At 34.1% G+C, this 25,326-nt stretch overlaps 2 protein-coding genes across 3 annotated transcripts in view; one reads left to right on the top strand and one right to left on the bottom strand.

The window, feature by feature from the left end:
• LOC114331049 (uncharacterized) overlaps positions 1-25,326 on the bottom strand; it is a 527,814-nt gene that overhangs the window by 472,405 nt on the left and 30,083 nt on the right. Inside the window, exons 3-5 of the mRNA XM_050659330.1 lie at positions 13,913-14,049; positions 11,305-11,513; positions 2,649-2,854 (exon numbers count right to left, since the gene is read on the bottom strand). Coding sequence (XP_050515287.1) covers positions 2,649-2,854; positions 11,305-11,513; positions 13,913-14,049 — 552 coding nt within the window. The remainder of the gene's footprint in view (positions 1-2,648; positions 2,855-11,304; positions 11,514-13,912; positions 14,050-25,326) is intronic.
• Positions 1-25,326, top strand: part of LOC114331039 (RWD domain-containing protein 2A) — a 515,824-nt gene that overhangs the window by 482,664 nt on the left and 7,834 nt on the right. For both annotated transcript variants that reach the window (XM_050659333.1, XM_050659331.1), the window contains one exon: positions 15,637-16,203. In XM_050659333.1, the coding sequence (XP_050515290.1) occupies positions 15,639-16,203 (565 nt within the window). In that variant the 5' untranslated portion in view covers positions 15,637-15,638. The remainder of the gene's footprint in view (positions 1-15,636; positions 16,204-25,326) is intronic.

Below are 25,326 nucleotides of genomic sequence, written 5' to 3'. Positions count from 1 at the left end.
GTTGACAAGTTGTTAAAAAAGTTGTTTTTAAAAAAATTATTTATCCCGAGCTATAATGGAAATTAAGAAGAAACCCTGCGGCAATTAATCACAAATAAGTGGCTGATTTTTTGGTATAGGTTTCATTTAAGTACAATTGCCCATTTTTTAATTACAGGGTGTTACATTTTAAAAAACCCCTTTTTATACCATTTGAACCACTTTAGAGTTACAAAACTTTCAGCGATTACCCATGTAATCATGTATTATTTACAAATTTGTATAATGCACTCCCATATTTTCCCCGGAACCACCACAAAAAAAGGAGAATCAATAAAGAAAATACTCAAAAATTGATTTTGGGCCACCACTTTGGCTTTAGGGTGCAAAGAAAGTAAACTATGCATACGTTATAATGTGTAGCAGACAGTGTGTTCTTTTATTTTCCATAAGTACATTATCAATAAAATGAATAGGTGACGAAAAAAAAACAAAAACTGCATCCCGCCAAAACATTTCTGGGGTTTACGGCGCCACTGTGGCGTAACGGTTGCTTATACGAAAAAAATGCATATGAACTTATTTGTAGAGAAATAGTGGTATTTAATTCTGTATAAGTTTTGTTTCAAAAAAATAGGGATAGGGGTAGTTTCTGCAGTTTATTTTCAAGGATAGGGGTAGTTTCTGCAGGGATGTTGCAATAACCATATATATTTATGAAAAACCCTATTGATGGAGCATATGCGTTTTTTTCAACCCCCCATTTTATTGTTTTTTCTTGGCTACAGGGGTTGCATCAAGAAATAGCTTTTGGTGTCCATGCATGAGTAATAAGAACGCGCACAAAATGATATATGAAGCATATTAATAAAGGGCATGGTGTGTGAAGGATTCCAAGAAAATCACTTCCTTTATTAATTCTCCTTTTTTGGGGTGGTTCCGGGAAAAATGGTGGTGCATTACACAAATTTGTAAATAACACCAGTACATGGATAATTTTTGAAAGAAAAATCTTGAGATAAGGGCACAAAAGAAAACGAAATTTGGCGAAGAAGGTACAACTTTGAACTATACGAAATATACCAGGATCCGGATATCATAAAATTCATTAAAATAGGACGGCTGCGTTGGATGGGACATGTAGAAAGAATGGAAGAAGGCGAAAACCAAACAAAATATTCAAACAGATGCCAGTAGGAAAAAGAACAAGAGGAAGACCGAAGCTGAGATATTTGGAACAAATAGAAAATTATATAATAACCTTAAAAATAAAAAACTGGAGAAAAAAAGCACGAAACAGATCAGAATGGAGAAGAATCCTGGAACAGGCCAAGACCCAGAAAGGGCTGTCGAGCCAGTGATGATGATGACATGGATAATTGCTGTAAGTTTTTTTACTCTAGCATAAGCGGTTCAAATGGTATAAAAAGGGGTTTTTAAGATGTAGCACCCTGTAATTAAAAAATAGGCAATTACCCTTAAATGAAACCTACACCGAAAAATCAGCCACTTATTTGTGATTAATTTCCGCAGGGTTTTTTCTTGATTTCCATTACAGTTAGGGAAAAATAATTTCTTTTAAAAATATCTTTTTTAAAAATTTGTCAACTTTGGGGAGCCACCCCCGCTAAAGGGTGGATGATAGACATATGCTGTCGGGAAATAAATAATAGGAAATATAGTCCTCTTCTTTTAACTATTAAGTAAATTTTTAGCAAAACGTACAGGAAGGGTTACGTTTCGCAAAAACCACAAATTACCCCCTTTAAGGGATGAAAAGGGCGGTTCCGGGACGAAATTTTTTAAGAAAAGATTAGTCTCATAATAAGCACCCCTTGATATACCAGAAAAAGAATAAAACCGGACTTGTGTCCATTTTGCGAGGTTCAACCTCTGTTTCCTACACTATTTAATTTTTTTTAGATTATGTTAAAAAAAATTAAGCACAAAATTTGCGAGTGGCGCATATCGTTATTATTGAGACATCCTAACGTGATTCCAGCAAAATAGTAAACTCCTACGAAAAATGTCCATTACATAATAATATATCGCGGCTGGACTAGCTGTCGTATTTCTAGTCCTGTATCCCGCGTACTTACCAAAAAAAACGTTGATTAATAGCAAGCTGAAAATTTGTTAATAGCCTAACGGTGTCTATTCGGACAAACTTTGATGTACGGGAACACTAGAACAGGGGAAGTTTTAATTGTGGTACGTGTCATCCTGACAAGTTTAGGATTGTGAAAACTAGCAGGTTGTTTTTAAGTTTATTCAATAGCAAACATGAAAAAATGTTTGTCCGACAAATTTGTTGGGCATTTTAATAAGTCCGACACGTAGAACATGTCAAATGACAGAAATTATATTGGTGATGAATAGCAGTCTGATTTTTGCATGAGAGTTTAATAATAGGGTACAAAATTAAATGGAAGTTCTGTCCGACAAAATACATGGGGCGTTTTCGTAGTCTGACGTTTGAAACCTGTAACCAGCTCCACAATTAAAATTTCCCTTGTACCAGTGTTCCCATACATCAAAGTTTGTCCGACTAGACACCCTTAAGCCATTAACAAATTTTCAGCTTGCTATTAATCCATTTTTTTGGTAGGCGTGATCCAGGCCTATTCGGGAAATAATATCGCGGTATTGCATGATTAATAAATACTCACCATCTTCATTTATAGCGTAGGCAACTCCAATAAACGCCGAATCTCCAATAGAAAACGGCGATACCCTCGTGGCCCCTGCACGGATGTCCTGCAGGATATCAAAATGCCTGCCGCGCCACTTGTACAGCCGAGAAATAGAAGAAGTAGAAACGGCTGAGCTCCCCATAAATCCGACAAGCGACATAAATACGTTCGTGTTGTCCTCCCTAAGGATAAATTCAATTAGTTCTCATAATGGAGAGACGTGGAAATGGAGAGTTGTGAAGCAACTCACATTCTCCAGATGGCGCTCTTGGCAATATCTAAGAGTACACTATGAAAACGTCACGGAACATATAAAAACTCCGGACTCTACACGCGAGAGTTTATTGCGTAACTTACGACAGTAGTTTCTATGGTAGCGCGTCTTCCTCGATTGAATTATTTTAAACATACAAGATGGGGCAAAAGTAATCAGCCGATGTGCTTTTGCTGAACTTTTAATAATCAAAAACTTTGGTTCTGCTTGTGAGATTTGTTTAATTTTTCTTCAACCTGTTTGCATCCACTCCTGGACAAAGGCCCATGAGCTCTCCACTCTTCTCTGTTTTTTGCTATCTGGTGCCAGTTTCTCCCCGCTTTGGCTTTGATGTCGTCTAGCCATCGTTTTTGTGATCTTCCTCTACTACGATTGTGTTTGCAATGGTCTCCAATGTACAATGTTTCTCGTCCACCTGTCGCTGTTTTGCCGTACCACGTGTCCTGCCCAGTTCCATTTCATTTGCGCAATTCTTCCATTTACATCTACCACCTTCGCCCTGCTTCGCACGTCTTCGTTTCGCATATGTTCTCTTATAGCTCCTTCCCACGGTCTGCGATTCTGCGGATCATCACGCACAGCCGACGACCACGGACAACAACGCACCGCGGACAGAGGTCTTCCCATGGTCCGCGGTCCGCGACAGTCTGTGTTTTTGATTGAGATTGAACTATTTAACTTTATTCCTCGCTAGCGAAACGACTGAGGGTGTCATGAAAAAAGAATTTTATGTATGTGACTCATTTAATTTGTAATTTAATTTGGGTATTGATTACATTGCATTTGTCATGTTTCTTATCTCTTTCAATGTTTTCGTTAATAGCATACGGTGTGAAATGTGTAGTATGCACAATCCATGTAAATCAATAATTATAATGTTAACAAAATGTGTTAAATTATCAACTTGAAAAAAAAATCGTTGGCCAGAAACAAATTTTGGACCAACTTTGGACATGCTTTATAATAGCCCAGGAGGTAGTGTCAAATTTGACCGGAGCATTTTAGCATGAGTGTTTTTCTTTATTTAGTTAGGTGTTCCAAAGTTTATAACAAATGATGCGTCAGGTGACCCAACACCGAGGCTTTCAGGCAAAACAAGATAACATATGAAACTAGATGGAAAAACCCTACAACTTTTATGTCAAATATTTCTCTCCGTAGGTTACATCCATCATGGCCTAAAATACCTAGCTCCTGGCTTTCACCCAGGCGAGCCGGGTTCCATTCCACACTTTGGAAGTTTTTTTTTTTGTTTTTAAAATTGACATTTTGATTTGAAAAATAATTATTTTTATAATACCACGTTTTTATTATTTATACGACACATAAAAAAGTGTGTAGGTATGCCCTTTATAGAATCGTAAACTATGCATTTGATCATAATAATATATGATGACCTCAAGCAAAGTTGTTGTACATGAACCCGGGAAGGTTTCTGAATTAATACGACCAACCTAAGTACATAATCATTATTTACGCAGACACCACAAAAAACCACTGTTTATTAGAAAAAACGGTTGTTTAAGGTTATATGTATCCTTTGGTTCTACATCATATAAAATTAAGAAAATTTGTCCAAAAAAATAAAAAAGAATGTCGGGGGGGCAACCCCCTTTTTAATTAGATTGATCGTACCAACTCAGCAACCTTCAGGGGTTCATGTACAACAACTTTGCTTAACCCGGCATTGGTCGCTATATGAGATTCTCTCACGGTTTCAGAATATTGCACACAACTTTTTCTCTGGTAAATTACACATGCTGTAGTTCCTTCTTTCTAGTCTCTGAATTATCCTTTCTCTACAATCGAATAGACTCGTCTGCTTAGATGGTGGTTCAGTTGACTTAGTATGGCCCGATTGTTAAGTCAGTGCGCCTAACGTGAGATATTCTCTTATCGCGCGACCACCGTGTATAATATTATTCAGCATTATTTTATAGCATTATTTTATTTTGTATTTGCAATATGAATTGTGCAAAGATAATTTTAGAACTTGCCTTGTTGCAGAACAATAAAATAAAGGTACTCAACAGGTTGGTAACTATCGAATTTATTTGATAGTCTGTTGGTAATTATTTTGGTAAGCAGTTTGTATGGATGTGGTAACAGGCTTCTTGGTCTGTAATTTTCGAGTTTGTGTTTGTCTCCTTTCTTGTGTAATAACACCCCCAACGAGTCACTTGTTCATTAGGATTTTAACTGCCTCCAAAGTAATTTTACCTCCAGTTGTAATCATCTCTTTTGTTATTCCGTCATCTCGAGGAGATTTTTCATTTGTTTTAAGGCATTTACAATTTCCTCGTTAGTAATTTCTGGTAATGTTTTAGATCCTACATTAGTATTATAGTCTAGGAACCGAAAAAAAACTTTTCACCTCGCAATTTTTACAGAATGGATCGATTTGCTTGAAAATTTAACCCTCGGTTTCATAATCAGTTAAAGTGGACTTCAAATTTTAAGTTGGTACCTTTATCAATGCAATTTATATGGGTAAATGTCAACTTTAAAGTGAACTTTACTTAATGTTCACTTTAAGTTGATTATGAAACCAAGCGTAAGAATAATTAGTGGATAGTCCAAGGATCAAAATCTATATGATTCCGAATGGCCCTTTTACCATGGGTGTGGTTGCCACCCCATCTCGTGGGTGAAAATTTTGACCGCAAAAGTTGATAAAAACATTCATTCTAAGCAAAAAATGTTCTATACATTTTTTTTTGATAAAATTAATAGTTTTCGATATACTCATTTAGTATTCACTCAATTTTTGCCGTAGAAAAATTTTTTTCAAACCAAGTTCTTGGGAATTAAATAACCTTCAATTTTATATTGAAACATTTTTTCGTATCCCTGATGCTAATCTTTCTATTCTGAAGAAAATTGCATTTTTTACCAAACTACAAAAATTCGTTATTCGCTTTTAACTCCAGATTTTTTAAAAACTAATCATTCTAAGCCAGTCAAACTTCTAGAATCTATTAATAATACATAAATAAATAAGAATGAATAAGGCCAATGACTAAAAACACCGCCAACTTACATTATTATACTTCCAATTGGACTTCTCTTTTCTTTTTCAAAAAAATATATTGATTTTTTAACCGTAACTTTTTTATTTTTTATCTTAAAAAGTTTGGTAAAAAATAATATTATAGGTTTTTACAAAATCTATAAGCCTATTAATATTAAATCTTTTTAAAATTCTCAGTCGCAAAAAGAGGTGACTTTGAAAGGGTTGGTAAAGGTGGTTCTTGCATGTTATTACAAGTTTTAATTGTCAATAGCTCACTCAACTTTTGCCGTAGAGAAAATTTTTGCAAACCACGTTCTTGGGAATTAAATAAGCTACAATTTCATATTTACACATTTTTTGTATCTCTGATGCTAATCTTGCTATTCTGAAGAAAAGGTCATTTTTTCCAAACTACAAAAATTCGTTATTCGCTTTTAACTCCATTTTTTAAAAATTAATCATTCTAAGCCGGTCAAACTTCTCAAACCTATTAATAATACATAAATAAAAAAGACCAAATAAACTTAATGACTAATTTTAATTAGGGTGGTGATTAGGGGGTTGCTTGCGATCACTTTTTCGCTGAAAAAATGGGGACTGACATTCTTTTCATTATAAGTCACTTAATTTTTGAGCTAGAGACTTTTTTTTATTTCTGGAACTAGATATTTTTAAGTACTTTAAATTAGTTTGAACAAGTTGTCCTGGAAAATTGCATAGTTTTCCCGTCTTTTGTCTTTGAAACTACAATATTTGACGAATAAAAGCCAACATATAATAAAGTATAGCTCGATTACTATTGGTCTTAAAGAAAATTAAAAAAACGGTTTTGTTTATTTTTTTTAAGGGTACGTTTTTGTTAATTAAAATTGTTTTGATAAAACGAAAACTTTTGGAATTATTAGCAGAAAACTTATTAAAACTATTGATTTTTTCGATATATAACTAAAACTTTCGATAGCGAATAAATCTAAAACTATCAATTTTATCAAAAAAAATGTATAGGTTTTTTCTTAGAATGAACGTTTTTACCAACTTTTGCAATTAAAATATAATAAAAAATTTCCACCCCCGAGATGGGGTGGCAACCACCCCCATATTTATTCTTATTCTTAAATTTTCAAGCAAATGGATCCATTCTGTAAAAATTGCGAGGTTTTGTCCTATTTTAAGCTTCATTACTTGGACTATTGCGGGTTTTGCTACGCTGGATCAGGATAATAATATACAAAATAGTGTTTAGACCTCTGTGAGTGTATGAGTGTGAGACGTGGACGCTGACGAAAAGTATTAGAAAGAAAACTCTAATGTTTTGAAAGAAAAATCCTCGGAAGGATCTTAGGACCCTATATGACCCGAATACTAACCAGTACAGAATAAGGACAAATGCCAAGGTCCAACAGATGTATAGGGCTAGCGACGTAGCGTAGTCCAAGATATTAAGTCCCAACTTCTAATATGGACTGAATCATGTTTACAGGTTAATCTGAGAGGAAGCCCCGACAGGGAGGAGACCCTTAGGATGTCCACGAATGTGATGGAGAAGCATCGTGTCATACTAATATTGGATGTTATGAAAAAATTTCACACTTTTGTGGATTTTTCCATATCGCAAAAGTTCGGAACGCATTTTTAAAAGTGTACCACTCTTTTGTATGTTTTATGTACAACAGGAACAGCAGACGAGGTGAAGGGGTGAAAAACGAACTGGGATAGCGTCATCACTCATGTTTCAGGAGCTGGTGAATTGCTGTTTATATGTTTTTCGTCCGGCGCAGTTATAGAGTGGTAATGGAATGGACGGGCACGTGTAGGAGTCGTTTGCTTTCTCTTATAATTACATTTATGGTGACTTATCGCTTCTAGTTCGGTTTTATTGTTTTGTTTCCGTTTCCAGGCGTTCAATCAAATGGCAGGAAGACAAGAATTGTCTTCGTAAAATTCTTTATTGTATTAGGGAGCAATATACCAAAGAGTATTGTTTTATTTAACACTTTTAGCTACACCTGGGACTGCTGTGTTGTTGTCATATTATAATAAACAGTTCTTTTGCAGAAAACCGAGTCTATCGAGAAACACTATAGTCGAGAGAAATAAGGTTTTTATCGGGACACTTGAGCAGCCAGGTTGCAAATGGGTTTTTTGGGTACTATATACCTAATAAATTATACATACAAAAATGCCCGTCACAGTTCGGATGAGAATTTTAGAATAATAAATAAGTGTCAAAAATGGCAGTTTTTTCGTTTAAATCGTCACAGGTAAAAATAGGGTAATTAAATATCTTATTTAGAGCATTCATCGTTTAGTAGATGAGCAAAGGTTTAAAATGGCAATTTTTGAATTTTGGTCCGATCATTTGTTGCTTCGCTAATTGCAAAAAAAGACTAAAATTTCGAAAATAAAAAATTTGCAATAACTTTTGCGAAAATTAACTTAAGACTTTGAGATTGCATGAAAAGTTGAGACAACCAGTACATGTCATGCACAAAAAATTTCAAGACGATTCGTCAATTAGTTTAAATTTTGTTCAATTTGTTTATCCAAAAGAGCTTTTTTGCAATGTTATTGTTCAGAAAATAATAATGATACAGTAATTCTGTGGAAAGCACATGAAAGAAGAACACTTATGTTTTCCAAGCATTTAAAAAAATCAATAAAAAGTCATTTTTATCATTCCGAAAACATTTTCCTAAAGTAGAGTCATTTTTGGCTTAAAAACAATTTGAAAAGCTTTGTTAATATTAACTGTAGAGTAAATCTACTTTGGGATTTCAAAAGCTGGTATTTTTACACGAATTTAAAAATCCTAGGTTAATTGCGGTCAAAGTTAGCCACTTTTATTATTTAATTCACAGTTACTTTTATATACATAAAATTTTCCTGTAACAGTGATAGTTACCATACTCCTCCGAAACGGCTTGACCGATTTTTATGAAATTTTACACGTTTATTCTGTAGGACTGAGAATAGGTTCTAATCTTTTTCATGCCCATAAATTATAAGGGGGGTTGCCCCCTTGACATTTTTTTTTATTTTTTGGACAAAATTGTCTACCTTAATTTTCTATGATGTAGAATTAAAAAATACAGACAACCCTTAATTTTCGCTCTCCTATCACCAACCCGTATTTTTTAATAGCCATCTACAGTGCTAGTCAAAAGTCCGTACCCCCCCTTGTATCTTTTGAACGGTTATACCTATAATAGGGAAATTTGGAGGGAGGAAATAAACGGACGTAAGCTTCTTAACTAGTTGTGACAGGTGACGTAATAGTGACAGATGACGTTACAGAGCCACTGTGACCGATAATTTTAAATAGGACCTTATGGCAAGTGATACTTCGTTTGAAAGGTATTTAAAATACCTATTCAGTCATACTAATTTTTTTGGGTTTAGGTTGATTTTGATTTTGGTGAATAAATTAAATAAATATAATATTGTAGTTTCAAATTTAATTAATAAAAATTCAAATGTCCGCCTATGGATTTTTTGTCAAAAAAGGTGACGTTTTTTAATTCTCTAGTAGTTTTTACGTCAACGTCAACCTGTTTGACAAGTAATCATAGGCGGAATTTTGAATTTTTATTAATTAAATGCGAAACTACAATTTTATATTTATTTCATTTGTTCATCAAAATCAGCTTAAACTCAAACAAAATTAGTATGACTGAATAGGTATTTTCAATACCTTTCAAACGAGGTATCACTTGCCATAAGGTCCCATTTAAAATTATCGGTCACAGTGGCTCTGTAACGTCATCTGTCACTATTACGTCACCTGTCATGACTAGTTAAGAAGCTTACGTCCGTTTATTTCCTTCCTCCAAATTTCACTATTATAGGTATAACCGTTCAAAAGATACGAGGGGGGTACGGACTTTTGACTAGCACTGTATATATTTGCCTCTATAAAATGCTCCTGTCACACTGTTAGTTGTCATACTTCTCCGAGACCGCTTGACCGATTGTTATAAAATTATATATTATTATGTATATTAGGTAGGTCTTAAAATCGGTCGTAATCTATTTTTCATATCCCTGAGTGAGAAGGGGGGGTTCCCCTAACATTTTATAATGTTAGGTGGGAATATGTGTACATAACGTACTCTACGAGACTACGAGTACATACAAATTAAAAAAATTATGATCAAAATCCTTCAACAAGCTCCGGAGATATTAATTGCAGCATTTGTTTGAAGAATCAATTTTATTTTTTGAGTGCACGGATTTTAATCATTATTTCCCTCTTTCCCTCCACCGACCACGAATCGACTTAGAACGTAATTTTTAAAGCTTTATTAACCACTTTATTGAAGTTCAAAGTTTAGTCAAACTTTACACATAGACTATATACCTTGAACTTCAAAATGGCGCTAGTTATGTTGCTTAATTGTTATAAACAAAGTAGCTGTGAATTAAATAAAAAAAAGTGGCTAACTTTGACCCTGATTAACCTAGGCAAAAAGGTTTTTTTTGAGAATTGGTGTAAAAATACCAGCTTTTCAAATCCCAAAGTAGTTTTAGTCTAGAGTCAATATTAACAAAGATATTCAAATTGTTTGTAAGCCAAAATGACCCTACTTTAGAAAAATGTTTTCGGAATGACAAAAATGACTTTGTAATGATTTTTTAAATGCTTTGAAAATAAAACTATTCTTCTTTCACGCGGTTTCCACAGAATTGCTATATCATTATTATTTTCTGAACAATAACATTGCAAAAAAAGCTCTTTGGGATAAACAAACTAAATAATATTTAAACTACTTGACGAATCCTCTTAAAAATTGTTGTGCATTATATGGACTGTTTGACTCAACTTTTCATGAAATATGAGTCTTAAGGTCATTTTCGCAAAAGTTATAGCAATTTTTTTATTGTCGAAATTTTAATTTTATTTTGAAATTTTCGAAGCAACAAAGGATCGGACTAAAATTCAAAAACTGTCATATTAAACCTTTGCTCATCTACTAAAAGAAGGATACTATAAATAACATATTTAATTACCCCATTTTTACCGTAGCGATTTAAGGTGATACAGTAGCGATCAACAGGTAGCAAAAATGCGTTCCAAGATTGCGGCTGTAATTTTGAATATTTTTTCGAGATATTTGGCACACGTATTCGTAATATAATAAAGAATCGCGGTACAGAGCCCAATTTGAAAAATATATTAATATGTGGAAATTAGTCTGTAATTAAATACAATATTAGAAAAACGAGCCTGTACCGCCATTAAGAAGAACAAAAAAATACACTTTCTTCAAATAAACTTTTTTATCCGATGCTTAGATTTTGTGTCATTTTGGAACTACTAAAATTTTTTATTTCATTAGTTTTCTTACCATATGGTGACATCTGTATAACCAACCCCTTCTAACTGCTGGATTCGCCTCAAATCTTCATTTAAGTCGAACTCATAGATGTTTGTAGCCTGATTAGCTCCACGTGAATTCTCAGCTACGACTAGTAACGTTCTGTTTCCCAGATTGAACGTAGCTACCCTTTCTCCATTGTGGATTTTAACTTCCATGATAGAGGTAACGATACCATTCTAAAAAATCATTTATGAGACAAAAACAGAAAAATATTATATTTGTGTCAATAATGCCGATTTGGACTTTATGGTGACGATTTATCCCTAATTATGACAAATCTCCACCCTTTCATATTATTTGCAATTTGGGCATAACCAAGTAAAGTGGAACCTCGATAACTCGTAAAAATTAATAAAATACGGTATACATACAGATAAACTCCGTTATAATTGAAATAACATGAAATATACAGGGTGTAACGAAAATACAGGTCATAAATTTAATCACATATTCTGGGGCCAAAAATAGTTGGATTGAACCTAACTTACCTTAGTACAAATGTGCATATAAAAAAACTTACAACCCTTTGAAGTTACAAAATGAAAATCGATTTTTTTCAATATATCGAAAACTATTAAAGATTTTTTTATTGAAAATGGACATATGGCATTCTTACGACAGTAGCATCTTAAGAAAAAATTATAGTGAAATTTGGACAACCTATAAAAATTTTATGGGGGTTTAGTTCCTTTAAACCCCCCCAAACTTTTGTGTACGTTCCAATTAAATTATTATTGTAGTACCATTACTTAAACACAATATTTATAAAACTTTTTTGGCTCTTAGTACTTTTTCGAAAAGTCAGTTTTTATCGAGATATTTTGAATATTTGTCAAATCCATCACATATTTGTATATGGTTAAGTACGATTATGGAGACTTGGTAATAATATGAAAATTTATGTATGATTTACATTTTTAGGTATATTTTGAACCGTATTAAAAAAGAAGCCATATCTCGATAAAAGGTGCCTTCTCGAAAAAATACAAAGAGGCAAAAAAGTTTTAAAAACATTTTGTTTAACTAGTGGTATCGCAGTGATAGTTTACGATAGTTTAGAGCGTACACAAACATTTGGGGGGTTTAAAGGAACAAAATCCCCATAAAATTTTTATGTAAACATATTAAAAAAGAAGCCGCAACTCGATAAAAACTGCCTTACAGAAAAAATACTAAGAGCCGAAAAAGTTTTAAAAATATTGAATTTAACTAATGGTATCACAACAATAATTTAATTGGAACGTACAGAAAAGTTTGGGGGGTTTAAGGGAACAAAACCCCCATAAAATTTTTATGGGGAGCACAAATTTCACTATAATTTTTCTTTAAGATGCATTTGTCATAAGAATGCCACATATCTATTTTCAATAAAAAATCTCCAATAGTTTTCGATATATTCGAAAAAATCGATTTTCATTTTGTAACTTCAAAGGGCTATAACTTTTTTTCTGTGCATATTTGTACTAAGGTAAGTTAGGTTCATTCGAACTATTTTTGGTCCCAGAATATGTGATTTAATTTATGACCTGTATTTTTGTTACACCCTGTATATATGCACAGTACCTACACATCTAAATTACGAAAAACACGCAAACACAAACCTAAGCAAACGCAAGCGAACAATACAAGACTGTACTACACATAATACAGTCACAATCGGAACGATGTTATGTTATTTAGGAACAGTGAAAACTAAGACCATTGTTTAAAAAATAATTTTTTAAATAGTCTTTTAGTCTTTTTTAAACAATGCTAAGACAGTTTGAAATAAATAAAGAAATACTACAGGTGCCTGTTGTTTCCGATAATCCGATAATCGCTCTGCCGCCGTGTGCCATGAGTCATTTTTACTATCGTATAGTTCAAATTACGCAAGTCACAAATACACATTATCTCTCAAATATTATATTACATACATTTTTATTATTGAAATGTTTGTCTGATGAAAATCGGTCCGGGTTAGCCGGGCTTCCGGGTTATCGGGGGCCGACTTATCGGGGTTCCACTGTAGTCTTATGAGTTCGTTTCCGGTGGTTCTGGTGGCTGAACCGTAGAAACGGTTCTGTTTTTGAACTTTGAATTATTTTATATTAGCGACCATTTTCTTTTAAAATAATTCGTTTTTTTTTTTTTCATCAGCAAATATATTAAATTATACAGCTTGGTACAGTTATGTAGGCCTTGATCAGTTCTTTAGTCTTGATCGGTTCTTATTCAAATGTAAAAAAAGTCACAATATGCTAAATCAGGACCATATGAAGCTTACGTCAAGTGAAGCTCGTTCCTCCTCTTGAACATTTGTTATGTCCTTTGTACGTGACAATCAATTGCACCTAATATTACCTCCAGAATCTTAATCAGCCACACTATTGATACCAGCTATTTTTGTCACTCATTAAAGCATTTTAGCACATATTTCACATTCGGCGACATTCTTAATCATAGGTCACAATACTCACAGGTCACAATACTCAAAAGGTCTAAACACTTTTAAAACCGTGTCAGTATAAGCAGACAGGATAAACACCTATTAGTAAAAAAGAAAATAGTAATAAAAAAGAAATAAATCCATTACCTGATATCTCATAATTCTCATAAGATCTGAGATTAAATTGGTTGTCTCTAAAGATACCAGATACCATTGAGAATTCTGCTGGAAAAATATTACATCTTTTGAAGGCGATAAAGATATATTTGTATACGGCAGCAGCTCTAAAAAGATTAATTAGTGTTAGATATTTATTTAAGTATTAATTTTATTAGTGATTTTGGAAAAACATATGTCACAGGAAAAAGGAGTGAGTTCATCATAATGCATTTTTCTAATGCTCATTTTAATCGTGGATCTTCATTGCGTCAAAATTTATACGACAGCAAATTATGCTATAAATAAACATTTTTCAGGTGGAAGAACCATCATTAACATGAATTAACATAAAAATAATATATTTATATATAGTCCAATAAGTTGTCAATTAAATATCTTTTAGGAATATTTTTAATATTTTTGAATATGTTTATTGTTTCTATTATGTTGAAAACTTTGAACAAAGTAAGTTATCAATCGAAGTAGCACAGAAAACGACAATAAATATCGTCTCCATACCACCAGATTAACAACAGGTGGAATACTTTCTTTGGTTACACCTCCTGAGATTTTCAAAATTTATAAATCATACAGGATGCCGAGGAAATTAAGATGAGAGAATTTTAAATAATTCACAACTCATCTGCTCAGCGTGGTAAAAGCTCCAACAAGAAAGATTCCTTAATACTCAAAAGAGTAAATGAACTAAAAATGTATAAACATTCTCAATTTCTTTGAAACGCGAAAATGCAGCAGCTGCATAATACTATGGTCAAATCTGAGAGTGCAGGAAGAGTCTATACCGGTTTCGGGGGTTGTTACCCCCTCATCAGTAGTCCCATATCCTCTTGTCTCAGATTCTTCCACGTACCACACTTTAGGCCTTTCCGAATTGCAAAGAAAGAAATGTCATGGATGAACTAGGGCCATCTACCGAAAAACAAACTAAGTTATCAATCGAAGTAGCCCAGAAAACGACAATAAATATTGTCTCCATGCCACCAGATTAACAATAGGTGGAATACTTTCTTTGGTTACACAAGTGTGGTACGTGGAAGAATCTGAGAGAAGAGGATATGGGACTACTGATGAGGGGAAAACAACCCCCGAAACCGGTATAGACTCTTCTTGCACTCTCAGTATTATGCAGCTGCTGAATTTTCGTGTTGCAAAGAAATTGAGAATGTTTATACATTTTTGAAAACTTTGACTTTCCTAGTAATATATTTATTTATTAAAATAACAATAATTAATTTTTAAAAACAATTATTTCGTTGACACATATTTATATTCATTTGACTCTGTGGTCACAGCTAAGAAATAGGACGGATTGCCATTGTAGTAGGGGAGGAAAGTATGCTTAATTTGTAGTTACTGGAGCGTTATTGGGACCTATTGGGTTGTGAAGAGTAGGTCCTAAAACCAAAAAAAGTTAAGTTTTCCATAAGGTGGAGGACCATTTCATAAAGTGTGGGGTATATTCTCACCAATAGTCAGTTATTTTAAAGTTCTTTACAATTAGAATTATTGCAGAACTAGAAGGTTGTTTCTTGAACGAAGCCAGCTTATGTTTTTTTGGCAACTTATAGCATAAGTAGTTTTTTGCTATAAGCTTTTTTAATGGCTCGATATAATATATGATTTTTATCATAATTTCATATTGTTTACAAAATTGATATAATATGTGTTAAGCAAATATTAATTTTTTTCAGAAATGACGAAGATATCATCAGACCAACTCAAATCCAACCTAGAGATACAACTGTCAGAGCTAGAAATCTTAGAATCTCTCCTGTACAACCCAGGAGAACTTAAAGTCGAAGATATCTGTACTTTATCCGACATAAGAGACTACGTGAACGACAAAACAACCATTTCACCACCATATCTCGACATCACTGTCAACATCATTCAAGATAACGCAAAGTTCGAGCTTTGCATCACCCTTCCTCACGAATACCCCAATGTAGAACCGGAATTGTTCGTAAGAAATCATAAATTCGACCGGCACCAACATGTTAAAATTAACAAAGACTTGTGTGACTTCATGGCTTGTCAAGAAAAAGGGGAACCTTGTATATTTTCGGCGATCTCTTGGATCAAAGACAACGCTGAAGAGTATATTCGGGTTGAACAGGAGCAGCCTCAAAAGAAAGATGTAAGGGATGAGAAGTTTGTGAGACACTGGATTTATTCGCATCACATTTATAGCAAGACGAAGAGGAGGGAGTTGGTGGAGTTGGCGAATCAATTGGAATTAACTGGATTTTGTATGCCAGGTAAGTTGGTGTCATTGGTATATTTCAACATTGTTATACTTACCTTCTTATGCTTCAAACTCTACCTACTGGCGTCATATTTTAGTAGCAATTGAAATATCCAGACAAGCTAGAACCTGTGAACTTCGTAATCAACTATTTTCAATGGGAAATAAGCCACAATTTTTTTTGTGGCTTATTTAATTATTAACGTGTTAGCCTAATAAAATAAAAAAAAAGTCAAAATGTAAATTCGTACAGGTTAAAACAAATTTTATATCAAAGTTTAGGTGTGTACGAAAGATATTTTCAAGAAAGTATCCAAATCATACAAGGGGATCATTGTTTAAATAATTAAAAAGGGGTCATTTTTGCCAAAAAAATACTTTTTTAACTGCGGAGGTGTAATTCACTTATTAATGAAGGTCTATGGGATTCTTTTCTGCAAAGTTGTAAGTATGTCACATAAGACTTACTAAATTAAATTTGACCCCCTATTTATTTAAATAATTGTATATAAAACTTTAAGAACAAATTTGCAAGAAATTATTTTTAGCGTTTTAAATAAGTACTATGAAATATCTTATTTTACAGACTAAGTTGCGCTATGTTACCAGTATTAAGCAAAAAAAATTGGTTAAAAAATATTTAATATTTTTTGAGATATTGAATTTGTTTATTAAATGTTACTGTATTTTCAATTGCAAAAACGCGGCTGTTGCCAAAGAAATATTCACCTGCTTAAGATTTCATTATTTTTATTTTTATGTATATTTTCGATAAATGTATTGATAAATTCAAATTTCAATTAAACTCCCCTATAAAATAGCATTTGAATATTATTCAAATTTCTTTATAATCTGTTTTTTTAATAACGTCGCGGGGACTAAGTATTTTGAAATGCCGTTTCGATAATTGGGTTTCTGAGAATTTTTTACTAATTAACAAAATTTTTTTGTCGTTTTTTCTTCTTCTTTTTTTTTCTTGGAGTTATATTACTACGGGCCCTTTTAGGGGTAAATTTTATTAAGAATGTCGAATCTCTGAGTTGTAGATTCTAGACCTAAAAATATTAAGATTTAACTAAAATCTCTTAAATAAAATGTTGCTATTTACTTACTGAGTTACAGGGTGTTTTATTTAAAAATTTAAAAATTATTGTTACCAAGTACTTTAAAACTATTTGACGTATCGTTATCATACTTGGCAGAAGTGTGGCTATTATACACCCTACTAAATTGTGATTAATAAACGTTTCTAGTTAGTGCCAGAGGCGTACGACAGGGGATAGTGAATGATTGACCCTTCCCAAATTCTACGTCACTGAGTGAATGACTATTTTAGCGAAATTTTTCGATTCTCCAATACTTTGTATGTAAATAACTTTATTGGTATCGATAAAGTCATCAGTTTGAGAGATATTGGAAGTTTAAAATAAATGAATGAATGAGTCAAAATAACTATGCCGTTTCATTTTTAACGTCCAATATCTCGAAAACTAATGACTTAATCGTTACCAGTAAAGCGTACATTCTTTACATAGAAAGTATTGGAGAATCGAAAAATTTTGCTAAAATAGTAATTCCCTCAGTGGCGTAGAATTTGGGAAGGGTCAACCATTAACTACCCCCTGTCGTACGCCTCTGGTAGTAGCTAGAAACTTTTGTTTATCACAATTTAGTAGACTGTATAGTACCCACACTTTCTGCCAAGTATGATAAGGATACGTCAAATAGTTTGAAAGTACTTGGTAAAAATATTTTTTTAAATTTTAAATAAAACACCCTGTAACTCAGTAAGTAGCCACATTTTATTTAAGTGATTTTAGACCAATCTTAATATTTTTAGGTCTAGAATCTACAACTTAGAGATTAGACATTCTTAATGAAACTTAACCCTAAAAGGGCCCGTAGTAATATAACTCCAAGAAAAAAAAAAGGAAAAAAAGACAAAAAATTTGTTGATTAGTGAAAAATTCCCAGGAACCCAATTATCGAAACGGCATTTCAAAATATTTAATCCCCGGGACGTTATTAAAAAAACAAATTTGAATAATTTTCAAATGCCATTTTAGGGGGAACTTTAATTGAAATTTGAATTTATCAATGCATTTGTCGAAAATATCCATAAAAATAAAAATAATAAGATTTAATACAGGCGAATATTTCTTTTGCAACAACCGCGTTTTTGCAATTGAAAATAGAGTAACATTTAATAAACAAATTCAATATCTCAAAAAATATTAAATATTTTGGACCAATTTTTTTCTGATTAATACTGATAATATAGCGCAACTTCTCCTGTAAAATAAGATATTTTATAGTGCTTATTTAAAACGCTAAAAATAATTTTTTGCAAATTTGTTTTTAAAGTTTTATGTATAATTATTTAAATAAATAGGGGGCCAAATTTAATTTAGTAATTATTTAAATAAATAGGGGGCCAAATTTAATTTAGTAAGTCTTATGTGAAAGATTTGCCCTTCAACTTTGCAGATAACAATCCTATAGACCTTCATTATTAATTGAATGACCTCAGAAGTTAAAAAAGTAATTTTTTTGCAAAAATGACCCCTTTTTAATTATTTAAACAATGATCCCCTTGTATGATTTGGATACTTTCGTGAAAATATCTTTTGTACCCACCTAAACTTTGATATAAAATTTGTTTCAACCTGTACGAATTTACATTTTAATTTACATGTAGTGTAATTTTATTTTACTAGACTATGTTTGAAATGTGGACATTTAGAAGAGTGTTAAGGATTTCATGGGTAGATAGTCACTAATGTAGAAGTGTTAAGGAGAATTGGCAGAGAGAGGGACATTGAAAGCGCAATAAAATGAAGTAAATTGCAATATCTCGGACGTGTGATGAAAGGCGAAAGATAAAACATCTTGAGACTCATCTTTCAAGGAAAATTAGAAGGTAGGAGAGTCGTAGGAAGGAGACGCGTTTCCTGGTTGAAGAACCTGAGAGAATGGTTTGGTTGCAGCTCAAGGCAACTCTTCGGAGCAGCTGCCTCGAAGGTCAAAATAACCATGATGATTGCCAACCTTCGTCGCGGAGATGACACTTAAAGAAGAAGAAGAATGTAAATGCGGTACGAAATATGTAACACTGCCCATTTCAGTGAATTTTTTTGTGGTACATTGTGGGTACCTCCTGAAAGATTTAGCTGTGCTGTGGCAATGACAAGTGCGTTCTTGAAATATCAGAAATGTCAGAAACTACTAGTAAGACAGTAATATTTACATCATCATAATTCTCTTTGCCTTATCCCTATGCAGGGTCGGCTTCCCTAATTGTATTTCTCCACACAATTCTATCTTGAGTCATATCAATGTTAATCCCCTTTACCAACATCTCCTGCCTTATCGTCTCCCCCAGGTCTTCTTTCTTCTTCCTCTCCTACTCCTTCCAGAAATCTGCATTTCAGCTATTCTTCGTATTGGGTGATTAACGTCTCGACGTTGAACATCATCAAACCATCTTAACCTATGCTCTCTCATTTTGGCATCAATTGGTGCCACACCTAGACTTCCCCTAATATACTCATTTCTAATTTTATCTTTCTTTGTCACTCCACTCATCCATCTAAGCATTCTCATTTCCGCCACATGCATTCGTTGTTCCTCTTTCTTTTTCACTGCCCACCATTCAGTTCCGTACATCATAACCGGTCTTATGGCTGTTTTATAGAATTTTCCCTTCAGCTTCATTGGAATTTTGTTGTCACACAACACTCGCTTCTTTCCACTTCATCCATCCAGCCCTAATTCTAATTCTACTGCATGCATATCTATCTATTTCTCCATTACTCTGTAACACCGATCCTAGGTACTTAAAAATATTGCTTTTCACAATCATTTCACCATCCAAAGATACCATTTTATTTGTAGTAACTCCATCTTTAAATGAACATTCCAAATACTCTGTTTTTGTCCTACTAAGTTTTAAACCTTTTTCCTCCAGAGCTTGTCTCCACTGTTCCAGTTTTTGTTCTAAGTCTCTTTCACTATTTCCTATTAACACTACATTATCAGCATACATTAGGCACCATGGAATACTACCCTGCAGTTTCGCTGTTATCTGGTCCAAAACTTATTAGAATAAATAAGGACTAAGCACCGAGCCTTGGTGCAATCCTACTTTCACCTGAAATTTATCAGTCTCTCCCACACCTGTCCTAATACTAGGCGTTTCTCCCTCATACATATCTCTCACAATCTTTACATATTCGCCAGGAACTCCTATCTTATTGAGAGCCCACCACAAAATCTCTCCAAGAACTCTATCATATGCTTTCTCAAGATCAATGAATACCATATGAGCGTTGGTCTCTTTATTCCTATATTTTTCCATCAGTTGCCTTGCAATGAAAATGTTGCCTGTTGTTGACCTGCCCTGCATAAAGCCAAATTGATTATCGGATATTTCGGTTTCTTCATCTTCGTCTAAGTAGTTTTATAGCCCTGTAGTTTGTGCATTGTTGTATATCTCCCTTGTTTTTGTAGACAGGTACTAATATACTGCTTCTCCATTCGTCTGGCATTTGTCCAACTTCCATAATTCTGTTAAATAGACCTGCTAGCCAACTTATTCCTGTCTCTCCCAACGCTCTCCATACTTCCCCAGGAATATCATCTGGTCCGACTGCTTTTCCTTTCCTTATTTTTTTTTTTTTTTGAAGCACTTATGACAGTAATTATTATTAAGACAGTAATATTTACAATTATAGTCAAATATTTATGAATGAAATGTTCAGTAGTAATTGCACAAGAGCTCTGAAATTATTGAATTTTTCCCGAGTGACACTTTGACAGTTTTAATTTCACGAGCCGAAGGCGAGTGAAATTATGTCAAAGTGTCACGAGAGCAAAAATTCTATATTAATTTCAGAGATCGAGTTCAATTTGTTGCGATTATTTCATGAATAAAACTGTTCAAAACCGAAATGTTATTGTAATTTATTTATGTAAGTACAAATTAGTACCATTAAACACACAGTTTTTATAAATATTTGACGATTGAAAGTCATCACTTTTATAATTTTTAAAACATTAATTGTTATTAAGGTCACTGAATGTATTTTTTCGTAGCAACGAAGGGCATCTGACGTAATATACTTAACGACGGGAGATTATCAAAAATTATCACCTTAATTTGCATGTCTGTAGCTTTCTATTGGTCAGAATCTCCTATGAATGAAATAATCATAGTACTTTTGAAAACATTTTTAATTATGGTTTTTAGAGCACCTTTTAGAGAGAATTTTTGTAACACACCTCGTAATTGACGAATGTAGGTCTGTTATTTAAATGTGAATAGTTGCTATTGACGTTCTCGTAGTGCTACATCAAAGTCTCGTCAACGATCAGCTTATTGGACTTCCACATTCACCTTCGCATTGACTTTACCTAGTAGCACACCATCGACACTTCGAAAACTGCTTTAAAATAAGACTAATTGAGCGACACACTTCCTAAACTTTGTCAACTTCGTGATTGACAAACTTCACGGAGAGTTGCCGGAGTGCAGGGCTTATCTGGGAGCATTCAGCATATATTGGCCGCAGCAGCAACTCATAATATCTGCATTTGGCCAGGAGTTGGTCGCCACGTCGGGTATCAAAGTATTATAAACGGATTTTGAGATGTGTGCTTTGGCTAATTACCAAAGTTGCCGCAGTAACTTTAACTTGGAAGTGTTCCGTTTCTTTCCGGGCCAATCCCGCCGTACGTACGGTAATAGAGTTTGCTCAGCAGAATAGAGTAATTTTACAAAAATCAACATTGATAGAAGCAAAAGGTACACTCAACCTATAATGTACCGAGTATTAGACGGCAAACATTGGATATATTTAATATTCCTTTATGATGAACTCATTAACGGGAAATTACTCGGATCAGTGGCGGCTCGTACCACTTTAAGAAGGTAGTGCCACAACTCGGGCAGCCGCCAAAATTTTTAGTGACGGATTCACGATATTGTCAAAAAAAGGTATACTGACAACAAAAACCAAAAAAAAAATATGCGCGGATACTTTTATCTTATGTACATATCTTAAGTTTATTGATCTGAGGTGCCAAGCAATTGTCCAACATTGATCAAAACAGTTCCGTAAATTAATTAATAATAAAAACCTCTTAACCTACCACCAGCATTTACTGCTGATAGTGCTTGAAAATTGTTATTACGATTTAGTCTCTATTTACCAATTTATAAAAATAATACTATTTCATTATTCACACACATGCACAAATTTTTGTAATGTCACTTTTAAAGTTTACGATATATGAAGTTCATTCTTCTATTTTTTGGTTGCAAAGTTTTCAATGACTTTATAATTAAAATTATCAATACAATTTACAAAATGCTTTTCTGCAGATAGCATACCTAAAGCACTAGGTTTCGATGTAAACATCGAAAAACAGCGTTCTGCTTCAGATGTTGATATAGGAATGGTAACTAAAATACTTAAAAGTTTAATAGTTTCTTCAAATGTGCTTTTTAAACCTTCCCTCTACAATAAAACCGATAGCGAAACAGCCCCAGAGGCAGTACTTAATTCGTCTCGCTAATACAGTACCTACTTCTAATTCAGTTTTAAACCGAGTTTTGCTTAAAAATTAAAATTGTCTCCATGGTTCATTAAGAAATGATTCGGAGAACTGATGCTTATAAGCAGAAAACTTCTCCGACATAAATTATTATCCAGATTTAGCCATACGGCTCACACTCCCTCTAAGGGGAAAATTGACTCATCCCAGATACCTACGGTATCAAAAGGATTGAGCTCTGGTGGGACTCTTTCCGTGTTATCGAGCCCTAGGTGACTTGGAATGCAGGTGTATCTCCCAAAAATTTTCGTACACTTCTGGCCGTCGCGAGTAGTACAGCTTTCTGCATGGTCTTATAAAGATGTTCATTCAGACCCAGCTTTTTGATGCTTTCGAGGAGGGTCTTCGGAATGACTCCAGTAGTAGACATGATAATCGGTATCGTCTGGGTATTTTGCATTCTCCATTGCCTTCGTATTTGAATTTCCAGATCTCTGCACTTGGCGATCTTTTCAGTAAATTTACTACGTAGATTATTGTTGTTAGGTATCGCCACATCAATTAGTGTTGTTTGTTTTGTTAATTTATTAACTAGTACAAGATCTGGTCTATTATGTGCCACTGTTTGGTCTGTGAGCACAGTGCGGTCCCAGTATAGCTTGTAGTTGCCATCCTCAAGCATACTCTCAGGGACGTATTGATAATACGGGAGATGGTCCGTTTGGAGAAGTCCCAGCTTGATAGCTATCTCCTGATGAAGGATTTTTCCCACTGCGTCATGCCGTTCCTTGTATTCAGTTGCAGCAAATGCCTGGCAGCCCCCTGTAATATGTTGGATGGTTTCTTGGGCTTGACATCCATATCGGCATCTGTCGTTTTGAACCTGAGGGTCTTTGACGATATATTTCAGGTAATTTCTGGTTGGTATAACCTGATCCTGAATGGCCAGTAATGAACCCTCCGTTTCAGGGAACATCTTTCCTGATGTCAACCAATAGTTCGACGCTGTATTGTCGACATAGTCTTGGCTGACCTCATTGGGATGTCGCCCGTGCAGAGGTTTACCCATCCAGGTGCGCATTTTTTCGTCTTTAGTGAGGTGGTTTATGCGCATTTCTGGTTCCCTCAGTTTGATCGGTGTTGTGTCATCTACTGCGCAAATAGCGCGATGTAAAGTAGATGTCTCAGCTTGCAACTGAAAATAATTTCTTAAATTAGCAATTTGTTTATCTAATTGCTCACCTATATCCATAAGTCCTCTTCCTCCTAGATTCCGAGGTAATGTTGTTCTTTCTACTGCACTTTTAGGATGGTGTTTTTGTGCCTTTGTGAGGTGTGTTCTTACTTTTCGCTGAAGATTCTCTATGTCCGTTTTTGTCCACTTAACAATGCCAAACGAATAGCTAAGCGCGGAACATGCGTAGGTGTTTAGTGCCTTAAACAAATTTCTACTGTTAAGTTGTGAGCGAAGCAGCTGTTTTACCCTTCGTATAAACTCTGTAGTTATCTCTGTTTTCATTTGTTTATGGTCAATTTTCCGCGCTTGCTTTACTCCAAGATATTTATACATATCGTTTTCACCCATGGCCTCGATGTTCTGGCCATTTTGCATATCGAATCCTCCGGGCTGTACTTTTCCTCTGACTATATTTAAAATACGGCACTTGTCTAGTCCGAAGTGCATACTAATATCATTAGAAAAAGTTTCTACATTTTTTAGCATCTCATCGAGTTGGTTTCGAGTGGAAGCCATTAATTTCAAATCGTCCATGTACAATAAATGATTAAGCTTCGCCACCACATTGTTGTTATTTTTGATGCTAAAACCTGCGTCTGTGGAGTTCAATAGCTGAGATAGTGGGTTCATAGCTAGACAGAACCACAGAGGACTCAACGAATCTCCTTGAAACAGGCCCCGGCTGATTGCGATATTTTCAGTTTCGATGTTAATTTCACCAGGTATTTGAAGGTGAATTCTAGTTTTCCACTCTGTCATTATATGCTCTAAAAAGGTCACTATATTATCATCGACTTTATATATTCTCAATATATCTATAAGCCATTCATGCGGCACTGAATCAAAGGCCTTCTTGTAATCAATGAAAGCAGTAAAAAGATTCCTCTTTTTGGAATATGCCTGGTTAGAAATGACTGAGTCGATGATGAGTTGTTCTTTGCATCCCATGGAACCCTTAGCGCATCCTTTCTGTTGAGGTTCTATGATATTGTTCAGAGCACAGTGTTGGTAGATACGCCGGGCTACACAAGATGTGACCAATTTATACAAAGTTGGAAGACAAGTAATTGGGCGGTATTTGGCTGGATCTTGGGTGTTATTTTGATCCTTCGGTATTAAATAAGTGGTACCCTGAGTTAGGAATGCTGGTATATCCTGCGGATTAGAAATAACATGATTAATTAATGTTGATAAGCATTCATGAACACTCCAAAACTTCTTGAGCCAAAAGTTTTGAACTCCATCTGGTCCAGGAGATTTCCAGTTATGAAGCTCTTTGATGATATTTGAGACTTCTTCAGAAGTGAAGGGTTCGTAAAGGGTAGTAATGTAGTGTTGGCAGTT

The sequence above is a fragment of the Diabrotica virgifera genome, chromosome 8 (assembly GCF_917563875.1).
Source record: "Diabrotica virgifera virgifera chromosome 8, PGI_DIABVI_V3a".
NCBI lineage: Eukaryota > Metazoa > Arthropoda > Insecta > Coleoptera > Chrysomelidae > Diabrotica > Diabrotica virgifera.
Note: the sequence above shows the minus strand (reverse complement) of the source record. Positions and strands in the feature narration are given on the sequence as shown.